Below are 13,520 nucleotides of genomic sequence, written 5' to 3' on the forward strand. Positions count from 1 at the left end.
GGTTAAAGAATGAAACTGGGCTGACTGTAGCTAGTTTCATTTCTAAGTAGTTTTGAATATAACAAGTGTAATTTTGAAAAGATCATAAAGTTAAAAAAAGGTAGAATTACAGTAGTAGTTCATAAGAGCTGTTTTTGCAGATTAAGATGATATTCTCTATAGTTGTTCTGTAAGTGTAAATTTAAATCCTATTTTAAAATAGATCTAGTCATGTTAAGGACTAATTAATGAAACAAAGTATAGGTGTTCAGTTTAATGTGAAGTGACCAGATGAAAAAAGCCAAGAGCTGGGAGATGTTTCTGTTCTGATTCAAGTATATTTGCAGAATAACTTAATACTTCTTGGAGCAAATGCTGTTCTGTGTGAGACATCAAATTACACAGTTAGTGATCTGAAAAAAAAATTACTGTTTAAGCTGTAGATGCTCTAGCATGTCTGAAAATGGTAAACCTTGAAATGTGTTTCCTCTTAACTTGGGGGATACTGTTGATGTTTCCTGGTAATTAATTTTAGAAAACTCCATGTTATTTAAAAAACAGGAAAAAAACCACTTTTTTTTTTTCCCCGAATAGAGTCTAACTTATTATTTTTTGTATAGCCATTAGATAGTAGTTATCCTGTACAGTAGTTCCTGTTGATTAGTGTTCTATGTAAAATCCACTTGATTGATAAGAAGTTGATAGCTTAAAATTCTAAGGGAGAAATTAAACACTAGTTTAAAATACCACTGAATGCTGCTGGGATCTATTATATTTAAAAAACAAAATCCCCTGCAGAAAATTTTAAATTTACTGAATGTCCTATAGTTAGTAAATACTGTTGAAGCAGTTCTCACTGACAGGGGGCAGTCACTTCTTAATTTCAAGTACAACCATGCTTCCAATTGCAGGTTGTACCTTGATTGAGGTGCGTGTTTTATAATCCATAATTGGTCCAAATAGTTCTTAGACATTGATGTTCTAGAAGAATTTTGCAAACTTTAAGCTGGGTAAAGATTAATACTAAATGAATATACAATAATGGTAGAGAATTTAGCCATACGAAATATTTGAATTAATTTAGTTTTTACAGTAAGTGTAGCTTCATCACAAATTCTTAATGAAAGAGGGCACATAGATGTCAAATGATACTATATTATCCTTGGAGTTGAAATATCCTGGGGTGAGAGAATATTATATAAGAAATGTTGCAGAAACCTCAGATCATGCCACATTGTCTACCTGGATCCTGATGCTTATCATCTGTTGGAATGTGTTTGATACTAAGAAAGTCATAATCCTGTTGCATATAATCATAAGCAGAAAGTTTCAGCAGTATTATTAGGTAATATTTAATTATGTAAGGCACAAAACTGATAAATGCTGCACTGGGCAAAAATAAGTATTTGTATTTTAACTAAACTGCAAAGTTATGAACAAAGTATCAAAAAATCAGTGAAACTGTTGGGGAAAGGAAGGAGCCAAGAGGAGATTCATGAAAGTAATTTTTCTCTTTTATTCTTTTTTTTCCCCTCTCTTCCATAGGATGCTTTAACACTCTAAGACGAATGTTTCATCAGAAGCACTAATGGATGTTGTTATGCCTTGGATAAGGTGGTGACTGCTGGATGTCATTTGTTTCTGTTCACTGCAGAGAGCCAAAAGTGACTCCGTTTGGAGTTGAGACAAAAAGCAGTACAGACCTATCAAGATGACGGATCCTATGATGGATTTTTTTGATGATGCCAATCTCTTTAGTGAGACCTTAGAAGGTTTGTCAGATGATGCCTTTGTTCAACCTGGACCTGTTTCACTTGTTGATGAATTGAATTTGGGTGCAGAATTTGAACCTTTGCACATAGACTCATTGAACCATGTGCAAGATGCTCAAAATCAACAAAAGATGAGTGAGTTTGATCAGCTGAATCAGTATGATTCACTGAAACTTCACTCAGTAAATCAGTCCTTTAATAGCTCAGCTGACAACGTCTTGTCACCGCACTCTCAGTTCAATTGTTCACCAATTCATCCGCAGAACCAGTCTAATGGGATGTTTCCAGATGTGGCTGATGGGAGTCCTATGTGGGGTCATCAAACTGCCACAACTGTTTCGAATCAAAATGGGTCCCCCTTTCACCAAGGACATTCTCAGTCTATGCAGCAAAACAAAAGCTTTGTAGCACACCATGACTTTGCCTTATTTCAGGCTACTGAACCACAGCATCAGTGTGCCTCGCTACGGTCGCAGCAAAGCAGAAGCAACGCAGGGCCAGATGCTCTGAGTCAGCCAAAAGACTTCATGGACATTAACGTGTCTACTTCTCACAGAGTCAGTGTTAACCACCCACCTCCGGTTTCTAATCCATCAGCTTCACAGCAGCCTCTGTCTGTTCAACAGTTTTCTCAAACTGCAAGTGCTTCGATACATTTTTGTGGGAATCAAGAAGGAAATTTTGATGGACAATCCCCAACTATTACTCCTTGTTCTGTCAATAACAGCCAACAGTTTTCATCTCCTTATTCTTACTCTAATAACCACATTTCTCCTACCAGCCTTCTTCAGTCTACAACAGCTCTTTCTACTAGCCAGCAGACACACTCTATCTCTGACTTCACTGGAAGCGATGCCTTTACATCTCAAACAGGGACCAAGCAAGAAACAGCTGAGCACATGTTGAATCCTAACACACCTTTGAATTCAAATAGTTTTCAAATGTTGCATTCTGCACATCCTCAGGGCAACTTTAGTAGTTCAAAACTCTCTCCTGTGAATATTAATTTTCCAGCTTCTGCTGGTTCTGCTTCTCAGATAAGCCATTTCACTGACCCTATTGAAAGCAATGGTTTTACATCTTTAGATGAGAACTTACTTCATCAGGTTGAGACTCATAATGAACCATTTACGGGACTTGACCCAGATGACCTCCTTCAGGAAGACCTTCTGCCACAGTTTGACGATTCTGCATTTGTTCAGGATAGCACAAGCCATGTTTTAGAGCATGACCTAGAACACCATATAACCCCACAGCAAGTATCACAGTCACCTGATCTTGTTCGGGCACAGTCTCAAAGCCAGATCCATCCTTGGCATTCTTCAGTCTCTAATCAGCATCTGCAAGACAGAAGTCGTGTAACCTTACAAGGACAGGTATGTAGGGGCTTGGGGAGCAGGGGTTTGAGCTGTTTGATTTGTTTGATGTGGTGAAATGAACTGTAGTGACTGGTTCTTGTGCCGAAGTATGATAACAGAAGCTTCAGAAGTGCTGCTGTTTGAACCTGAAGAAGTCTAAGTAACTTAGTTTAGGGGGAAAAAAACCCCACCTGTTTGGTGCTGGACTTGCTTTCTCGTGTTGTTTCCTTCTACAACCTGAAATAGTTATTCAGACAAAATGCTGCAGGTCCTTCTGCTGCTTATGTTTCCCAAGCACAGCAGAGAAAATGGGTTGTTTTATGGCTTTGGTGCAAATATAATGGCTAATTGTCTTTTGAAGTACTTATAGCAACTTATTTTTAAAAGCTTTAATAAAGCTTTTGTGGCTGATTTCCTGCAAGAATTGCACTGGTTTTGTTGTTAATCAGTCCTTTGCTTATGCTCATTGGCTAAAAATACAAACTTTTTTGGTTTTTTTTTGTTGTGATGATTAATAACAGAAAACACATAAAAGGCTATGCCTATGTTTGGTTTTGTTGTTTTTGATTAAACCAAGAAACTGTCTAGTTGCTGTAGTGTGATGTGCACGTGCACTGCAAGTGCTCAAGCCCTCCACGTGGAGGACAAGGTAGCACAGAAATTATAATGTACTTATAGGAGAGAAACAAAATTTGTGGATAGTGCTTGTGAGGTTATCTGAGAGATGTTAAAATTGTGTAAGCATGTTCAGAATGCCAGTCCTTCAGTCCTGTGTTTTACAAGAGCTTTCTCATAATATATGTAAAGTAGTGAATTTTCTAGTAGTTTTGAGTTATTAAATCCAGTTCTAATGCTCATCTTTATCTTCATCTGTATCATCACCTCTTTTTCTAGGAGCTGTGTAAGTGTCAATACATGGAAATAGAGACTGATGCTTCTGGATTGCTTAGGTATTTTAGGAGACTAGCTAAGCTTTTCAGAAACAAACAAAACAGGGCAAGTTATTTTTTTACAACACTGTAACCAGCAAAATCACGTTAATATTATGGCTACTAGAAGTTGCAGCATATGTGAGATTCTTGCATATTTTTCAGCTCAAAAAATCCGTAAGTCAAAAGAAAATAAATTTTTAATATAGGAGAGACCTAAGTACCAAAGACACAAATAATTATTCTTTCAGCTTTTAAGGTGTATCAGTTGTTAAAGCAATTGTTGCGGTTTTGGAGACTTGTTTACTGACTTCCCTTTTTAATGTTTGAAGAGTGGGTTCATTGACTGCATTACTTGTAAGTTAATACCTTAATATCACAGTTTGTCACTGCTTGGTAGCTTCTAGCCCAAATTTGATTTGACAGGAATACTGAAACTTCTTCAATTATATGCTTTGGCAGAAGATTCTGTATCTCCTGAGATAAATGCCCATATTCGGTTGCCATTGCTGGTTATCTAGGGTTTCTTAAATCTGAGTCTGTCTGTTGAAATCCACATACATGTGAACAGTGAAAGTAGTAGTTTTTATTTTAAACATATATTATAAATTCTAGTAGGAATTTAGCTTGTATTTGAAAAATGAGAGGAAGTATAACTTTTCTAATTTTCAATCTCAGCATTTCAAAACAGAGGCAAATATATACATGCAGACAGCTTTAAAAAGGTTATAATAACTGTATTACTTCTCTATATTCCTGCTACCAATTTTGTCTATGGGACAATATAGAGTGGTGTCTTACTGGAAAAAAATAATGGGAAAGAGAGGAACTTAATTACTGACTCTGGTTTCTGCTTGGTTTGCAAGACTCAGACCTGTTAAGGAGGCAGTGTAACACTTTCACCCCCCTTCAATTTTATGTCATTAGTGTAGAGATAAGGGCTTAACACGTTTAATCTTTGGTCTTGGTTCAGTAGATTGCTTCTCCATTACAACTAAAGTTTACAGGGCGTGTAATTTTCAATTCCTACTAGTGAAACTTTTCCTGTGAAGTAGTGGTGTGATGTTAATAGAACATGGATAGTGCTGTGTTTGAGATGAACTTGATTAGCTGAATGATGCAGTGGATGCATTCTGTTAGTTTCCATAAACATTCCTTATCTTTTAAGTAGAGGAGGGGGAAGAAGAGGGCACAGCCCAGGTGGCTACTCTTGTCAGTTTTATCAGTGACCTAAAGACGTGTGGTGTATAGTAGCTCCTAGTGAAACGTGATCCCACTAAATACTGCCTGTAGAGTACTGCAGAGGGAGCAGTGACCGAGTTCCCTGCCAGGAAGCGGAGCAGCAGAAGCCAGAGTTGCAAACAGTAGCGTTGAGGCTATTGGTCTCCCATGAGCATACTTGGGGTGAAGGGTGAAGAGGAAGTGGATTCCAGGGAAAGTGGGGGTGGAGAGAAATCCAGGAGTTAGTATCGTTTGGGAGGAGCATGTGGGATACAAGCCAGGCAGCGAAAAGTAGGTCTAATAGAACTTTGCGGTGCTGACTTTTCTGTTGTGTACATCAGAACCGTCCAGGGCTTACTTTGATCTCGATTACATCAGTTTTAGCACTTGTAACTAGGAATAGAGGGAAAGTTCTAAGGCCTGTGGAGAGTGGTTTTAAATTTTTGGGACGTTGGTTTTGGTTTTTATTGTGGTGTGAGAACAAAGGAACTTTAGAGTATTTACTATCTGAAACTTGGAAATGAAGTGGTCAGAAAACAGTTGTAAAACTGCTTGGTTTTGGTTTTATTATTTTGAGGAATGCAATGGCACAGGTGTTTAATGTTTCTTTAGAAACTGGCTGTGAAGGTAGTATCTGACAATCTATTGAGGAATGTATTGATGGATGAGTGACAGAAGTAAATTTTAGTAGCCTCTTTAAATCAGTAGTGTATGTAATATATTGTATGAATAGGTATAGAAATGTGTGGCAATTACTGAAGGTAAGTGTTTTATATCTGTCTTTTGTCTGATTACAATTCTAAGAGGGGTTTTAGTTCTAATTCCCACTTCTATTCTTTGATCACTTTGTAGAATATGAAGTTCCAGATGAATTTGTCCAGTTTGAACTTTTTACAAATGTGCATAGTTTAACCAGAGAGGAGTAAGGTGAGGTAAGGGATGGAGGAGGGAATAGTGATTTTACAGAAACTGCTTGTCCTTAAGGTAGGAGTTAGGTGGGAAGGGGTTTTGATAACTTTCCAATGCAATAATTAAGGTGAAATGTTTATTCTCTAACAAAGCAATGTTGCTTTAGTACTACACATTGAAAAAATAATTACTAGTGGATTTATTTTTATCAGCTTTACTTTGCTAATGATCAAGATTTTTTTCAGAAAGGAAAACTTTTTATTTTACTAAATAGTTAATGGACTATTGGAATGGACCCAACATTAGACAAAGATCTTTAACTACAGTTATTCTGAAGTTATTTAAAGTAAAGAAATAACACTAAGTACTTGTTTCATTATTTGAAAGCAAGCATACTCATCACACTTTTACTTGTACAGCTGCTCTTTTGATAGAAATTAATTTAAAAACTAATACAATCTGTTCAGTGTAATAATACTGAAGAATTAAAAACCATCTAGAATGTCTTATGCTGCCATTATGCTTTCTATGCTTGCTGTAATTAGATTATAATTGTAAATAAATTGTGCCTCTTCATTTTACATCATGCATTTTTCATTAGTTTGAGAACTGAAAGTAATGTGGAGAGATGCACTGAAGATTTGTGTAGCCTTAGCTTTGACTACTATAACACTTTGAATCTTTTTAACAACACTTAAAACCGTTTTGAGTTTGCTAAAGTTAAATAATCTGTTCACTTTTCATAAAGCTGAAAAAAAGACGACAAAAAATAGCCTTCAACATTCAGTTCTCCATGTTTAGAAGAAAAAGGAAGTTGGGAAGATAATTTGAAATATAAACTGTCCCATGAAGTTTACAACCATCTCGATGCGTGTGTTGTTTTGTAATAAGAATTTTGATCTCTTCTGGCTACATAGTTGAAAGCAGAATAACTGAGATAAAGCTGAAAAATAATATTCACTAATAATCTTAAATGCTATAGGACAAGGTGGTAATTTTAATTCTTAAGTCAATTGTTTCTTCCCTTTTTGAATAACAATTTGACATCTAACTTGATAATTCAGTATATTCATGAAGTCCAGTTTCTTATATCTGACTTCTAAAATTTTTAAACTGACTTGAAACTGGAAAAGTGCTTTTGTGCTTGCAAGAATGAGTTTTCCTATGGCTTATTTTAGAGCAATGAATGACACTGTTTTTGGAGACAATTTGTCTTGGCCTTGTTGAAAGTTCAGCGAAGAATGTCTGATGATTGTAGGTGATTGCTTGGTTGGTCTTGTTCTCTGGGACAAAATTGGCATATAACCTCATCTGTGTGAACCTAGTATCAGCAATGGAGCTCAGGTCCAGCTGAGATGCATGTCCTGAACAGTCACAGGTCTTTCACCTCTCACTGTGTTAGCAGATGTCTCCCTTTTATATCAACACGATTGTACTTGTAAACCTCTTACTTGGCCATTGATTGCTGTTCAACATGTAAATGAAATCTTGCCCTGTAAAGTTTTTATGGGAGAAATACATAGTAAGCAGTGATGTGTTTTCTAAGCTAGCTATGGTGGGTACAACAAGGCAATTACTAGATAAATGGAGTTATGGACTTGTGTACAAGTCCAGGATATAGTATTTGTCAGTGTATTTCTTACATTCTGTGTACTTTAATTGTAAGTGAGCCTGTAATGACCAGCATTACTTTAAAGTGATGAATTGATCACACCATGTATCAGCTATTTGTAAGAGAGACCTGGCTATCTTGTGTAGTAAGTTTATAGGTTATGGCTCCTAAGTGTTATTCCAATACAAGATTGTAAAATTATGATGCTGTTATATATATTGCTTGTGAAGCAATGGATGACAGTTTTCAGTAGGACTGAGCATAATAAAATGCACATCTCAGAACTTGCCCTGCTTTGCATCATCTGAAAACTGAAATCTAGACACCTGTTCCAGTAAGTACTTGGGTTTCGGGGGGGCATTATGATTCAGATTTTGTAATCTTGAAATGTAAAAAACCACACTTAGCTCCCAAAAAAGCAGCCCCCAAACCAAAAGAGCCCTAAAACCTTGGTTTTTTTCCTAAAATGCTTAATAGTTGTGCTGTAGCTCCCAATAAACTTATCCACTGTATTTGTATTGGTCTTGTTCCTTTAGTTGTGGTTAATTTTACAGGCAGCCTCATCATATTAAGAAGTGTAAATCCCTGTCTGAACTTTCCTTTTAAACATTTTTAGGAGTTGGATGTTCTGGTTTTAATTCGCTGTGCCTAAAGAACAATTTTTTCCTTCCTTGTAGGAGCTTAATAAATTCTCTCTACCACAGTGAGGTAGCAGAATTCAGTTGTCATCTCCCACCACCTAATAGCTTTCTCATGTATGTACAAGTAATGAAAGTAATCTTTCCACTGACCTTTTTTGTACTTTATTTTCCAGCTTTTTTGTTTTCGTTCTCTTGTTTTAGAAAGGCCTGCACAAATGGGGGGAAGTGAAAGTGGTGAAGCTTTGTCAAATGCACAGGCTTAATGAGGGAGTAGTGCAGCATCTCTGAGCTTGAGCAGTGAGTTCCTCAATGGACTAAGTCTTAACTATAGCTGTATGTAAGAAGTTGTCATTACTAATCTATGGTTTTTTGCTAATGATGTATTAATCATTGAAGATAGCAGTATTTATAACTTTATTAATACTTGGATGTGTACAAAGCATTTCCTTTTGTGTATATTTTATCTAAGTTTTGTATAAGCATTTTATACATTTTATTTCTTTTTACAATGACAAATTGCATGGGTTGAGGAAAGAAAGTACATGTGTGTGATGTTAGTTGGCAACATGTTTACTGAGTACTAACGATACTAATTTTTAATTTTCTGTATTCCATTTGCCTTGTTTTTCCTTTCATAATATTGCCATGTAATAAGGGGAGGAGAGGTTTCTGGACTTCTAAGAACAGAGCAAATGCACCAGTGTATCTGCTTTACTGTTTCCAAGGCTTTGAGTTCATTAGTAATTGCCATCTCTATTGGGTAGAGTTAAATTGTTTCATCATTCTTCTTTTTTTTTGATCTTTTTTGCTATCACTAATGCTTAAATCTCTCTCAATCTTCATCACTTGTCACATAATTAGGCTGACCAATTCTTTGTGTATGTTTCCTCTTTAGAATGAAGTACTTGCTATTGTAATGACTCTTATGATTTAAGAATGTAATTTTTCCTTAGATAATTGCACACTCATTAAATGACTGCAATAATTGTCTTTGAAGTGTGCCAGAAGAGAAGCATTTTTGTAAAAAGTCCTTAACAGATGGCAAGCATAGGAAGAAACTTCTGGTTAGGTCAACTTACAGGAGTAATCCTACATATATATCAAGGGGAGACTAGTTGACAAAAATAAGTCAAATAGATTTTTTTTTAGTTATATTGCTGAAGAAGTGTGATTGAATAATCTAAATCATTTGCAAGCAGGTGTCTTGTTAACACTGAAGAACTATAAAGCAATTCAGTAATGTAAGAGTACTGATATAATTGTGCAAGCTTAATGTCTGGAAGTTTTGAAACAGAAAACAAAACCCATCTTAAATTGTCTTCTGAAGACAGCAACCCCCACTATAGACTGTTAAAGCTGTACTTCACTGTATGCCTAAAGTATAATTAGTTGAAGGAAGTAAAGCTTAAGGAAAAAGATCTTATTTTTACACTTTGTATCATGTTAATGCAACCATTTGTCCTATTAACTGAACTAGGCAACTCATTCAGGTGCAGAGAAACTTTTACTTTTTTTTCAGATGTGTTTTTCAGGGATCCAAGTACCTGATGTAGTCCTGCTCTTAGTTGTACAGAATTGTGTACCTTAGGAACAGTAGTGGTGAGAGGGGAAAAAGTGGGAAGCATCATTTTCTGCAGCAGAGATAAAATAATAGTACATGGAACTGCAGCCTCAAATGCAAAGAGGGTGCAAGTGGGCTTGTTGAGGGACTCTCCATTGGCACCAGTAACCATTAATCTGCTTTGTTTAGTGCTGTTATTTTAAGTCTGAATTTTTGAGTGGCTTCAAACACACCATTGCTTCTAAAATTTCCAGAACAGTGCTTCATCTTAATACATTTTGTAGAATATAAAGTGTTAGTGAAGTGTTATGGCTGTAGGAGAAGCAGAACTTGTAAAGATGTTAACCAGTAGTATAGTTTTGAAGCCAAAGAATCTGAAGAACACTTGGAATTCATGTGGCTTTTGTCTACATGTCTGTGTGCTTTGAGCACTCAAGCTTTGCAGTTTCTTCTAGCTGTTCTGTTAATTCTAAATATATAGAGAGATCATAATTTCCAGCGCTTAGTGCACCTGGCAGTCTTTTACATCTGTAGGGGTGTTGTTTTCTTTAGGTTAAATCATTTGCACAAGTTCATGGTTACCTGGATTTTTAAGACAGTGTCCATCTGCAGGTGTTGAGTGGATGGAATTTAGGAACTTACAAATATAGGTGAGTGGATTTCCGGGATGATGAGACTGAGAAATCATCTGTTGATTTCAATAAGTTTGATAAAAGAATCTAGGAAAGTAGCTTTAGGCCAGGAGCAGTTGACAAGTCTTAGGTTTTTGAAAGCTGTGTGATTTGCAGTAGAGACTGATTTTTCTTTTGTAAATGTGGCAAGTTTTCTTTTGTGTGCGTTATTTGGCTAGTATTTGCACTTACTTGGGTTTTTTGCTCCCTTGATGTCTCACTGGGAAGGCTAGCATTTTAATGTATACCTTAAGAAAATGTTCCCTTATATACTGCCTTCTCAGCAGTTAGTCTGTGTTTGAAAGTGATTTCCATGTTGGTAGCACATAGTCTAAGTGCACATAATGCTATTCAATAGCATATTGAATTGCAAACCAGAACTAGTTTAATAAATTGTTAGGAAAGCCTCTTGTAAGAGATGTTCATGGCTGTACAATATAGTTTTAGTTCCTGTGTTGGGCTTAAAGACTGTGCGCATATTTTTGGTTCTGAGCATTTTGGTTCTGCTTGTTTGAAATGTTGTTTCAGAAAGTGAGTTCTGACTGTTAGGATTTTAAAATAATCCTAAGAGTAATTTTAAAAGCAGTTGTTTCACTGCACCACATCTTTTTTTACTGAGTACCACACATATAGAAGGTGAGTCCTTTAATAGTATTTTAAGCATACTTACTAGAAAAATACAGCTGTTTTGCTTTTTCTGACTTGCAGCATGCTATGGCTTACCTGTTTTTATACTTCAGATGGATAAGAAATAGTACTAGAAGATGCAGTACATCTGGGTTGTTTTTCTTCACTAAATCTTTGTAGCAGCTGCTTATGAGGCCCAGGTATGGCTCAACTTGATGTGTAAATTTTGTCATAGCAAGAACTTTGGTCCTTTCAAGTCTTAAAAGAAGCAACCAGCTGTTACAGAACACAAGGTGTCACAGGGAAGGCAGGTAAATTATTTTAAGGAATATGAGTGACAAAACCAGGCATGTATCTTACTGTCTTCGAGTTCAGTGAGAACAATTTTTTAAAAAGATTAGTCAAATTTATTTTGATGTCTTTGTTGTAGCTCCTATTTACATCATCCTACGAAGGATTCCTTGACCTGCAATCGTATTGTATTATAAAATCTGATCAACTCCAGATGCTACACAAGAAGTATGTTTTATAGTGCCAGCCTAGTGTGCTTTTTGGCTTGTAAATGTGTACAGGCTTTGACTGATTTTTGGAGACTTTCAGGAATGGTGGCCCAGCAACCTTGCTGGTTTGGGACAGAGGCATGAAGGTGCTGGTGCTGCTGGCAGTGCTCGAGGGTGTCCTTGGCAGCATCTCCAGCCAGGCTGTCATTGTGCCATACGTTGATAGCACTTTCTGTTGACTTAAACGCTATTAAAATTGATAAGGATTTCTCTTGTGTCAAGCTTTACACTGGATGTAGTCCTGCCTTTTCTGCTAATAGCCAGATTCAGTTGAGGGAAAAAAATTACTGCCATGCTTATTTTTTAGGGAGCTGTTTTACAACTTTTTCAGTTTCATCCCTACCAAAAGTTCATGCTTCCTGCTGCTTTGTTTTTTGAGTGGTTATCCCTGTGAAGCTCCTGGATGCTATCATCTTCTGTAGGAGACTTGGGGGGAAAAACAGTGGGTTTGGTCTTTTTTTGCTTTTGAGGTTTTTCATTTGGATGAAATTGAATCCTGTTAGTCCTCAGCAGTATCCTTTGACTTGTGACCTGTATTTTCAAACAGTCTTTTTGATAAATTCCTTTTCTGCAGGCAGAAAAGGAATTTCCTTGCTTTCTTCCTCAGTTTGGGGCAGGGTGAGGATTTTGTTCGGGAATATTTAATTGAGAAAACCAGATGGAACAGGAGTGCCTTTATTAAGCTTGCATATATGCTGAAGTGCTCTTCCAGTTGGAGATGCTGCTGTGGAAAAATGTTAAAGTAGTTCATTGAAGCTGACACAAAAATATTTAAGTTGATTTGAAGTGGAAGAAGTATACTCCCCTTCAAATTAAATTGAAATGTGCTGTGCAGTCTATACTGGTTTTAATGATATTAGTGACTCCCTAGCTGTTGATGTTAAATTACATTTCTCAGTTTGTCAGTGTATTTAAATGTATGTAAAAAGCCTATTTTTTTGTATCACTGAAATTACCAACATTGAAAACGTTTTGGTTACTCTTTTAGGTATTGAGGAATACTGAAAAAAAAAAAATGTTCAGAGATTGAGTCAATTTTTAAACTTAACTGCTTGTAGTGAATAAAATTATGGAAAATAGGGATACTTGCTAGCCTTTCTGACCATGCAGTGTTTTGATTTAGCAATAGTTCATGATCAGTATTTCCCTGTTAATATAGAATCAATTTTTTTTTTCACATCTGTCATCTTTCACAATGCTTTGTTGTTACGTAGTTAATGAGCAGTGAAAATATTTAGGATTTTTTAAAACTAATTAAAAAAAAAAAAAAGAGGTTGTCAGTATATTAATTTCCTGATACTGACCAAGGCAATGACCAGTTGCAGCACATTGTTTCAGGAGCCTTCATACTCTGAATAAGCTGCTTCATTTAACTTGTAAGTGAATTTTGTTTTACCATTGCACTCAATGCACTACAAAATTTGAGTAGAATTTGGAAAACTCTGCTATTAAAACACTGGTTGGAAGAGAACCCCTGTCTTTTGTTTGATCTGTGTTTGTTTTCTCTGACCTAGCCCAGACTTACTTTCTGTAGGTAACTGCAGCAGTGAGGTGTTGAGACAAAAGGTGGGCAGGTTGATGCTAGTTCTTCATAGTTCTTGACTACTTGCCCTTTGCTTTCATCACTTAAGTATGTTAAGGTGACTCCTTTAAGTAGCAGAAGAGTATAAAAAGTAGGCC

At 36.2% G+C, this 13,520-nt stretch overlaps 1 protein-coding gene across 4 annotated transcripts in view; it reads left to right on the forward strand.

Annotated features, from left to right (window-relative positions):
- Nucleotides 1–13,520, forward strand: part of CHD9 (chromodomain helicase DNA binding protein 9) — an 87,134-nt gene that overhangs the window by 12,316 nt on the left and 61,298 nt on the right. For all 4 annotated transcript variants that reach the window (XM_051629638.1, XM_051629641.1, XM_051629640.1 and 1 more), the window contains one exon: nt 1,525–3,127. In XM_051629638.1, coding sequence (XP_051485598.1) covers nt 1,691–3,127 — 1,437 coding nt within the window. In that variant the 5' untranslated portion in view covers nt 1,525–1,690. The remainder of the gene's footprint in view (nt 1–1,524; nt 3,128–13,520) is intronic.

This window comes from Apus apus, chromosome 11 (assembly GCF_020740795.1).
Source record: "Apus apus isolate bApuApu2 chromosome 11, bApuApu2.pri.cur, whole genome shotgun sequence".
NCBI classification, from domain to species: Eukaryota; Metazoa; Chordata; class Aves; order Apodiformes; family Apodidae; genus Apus; species Apus apus.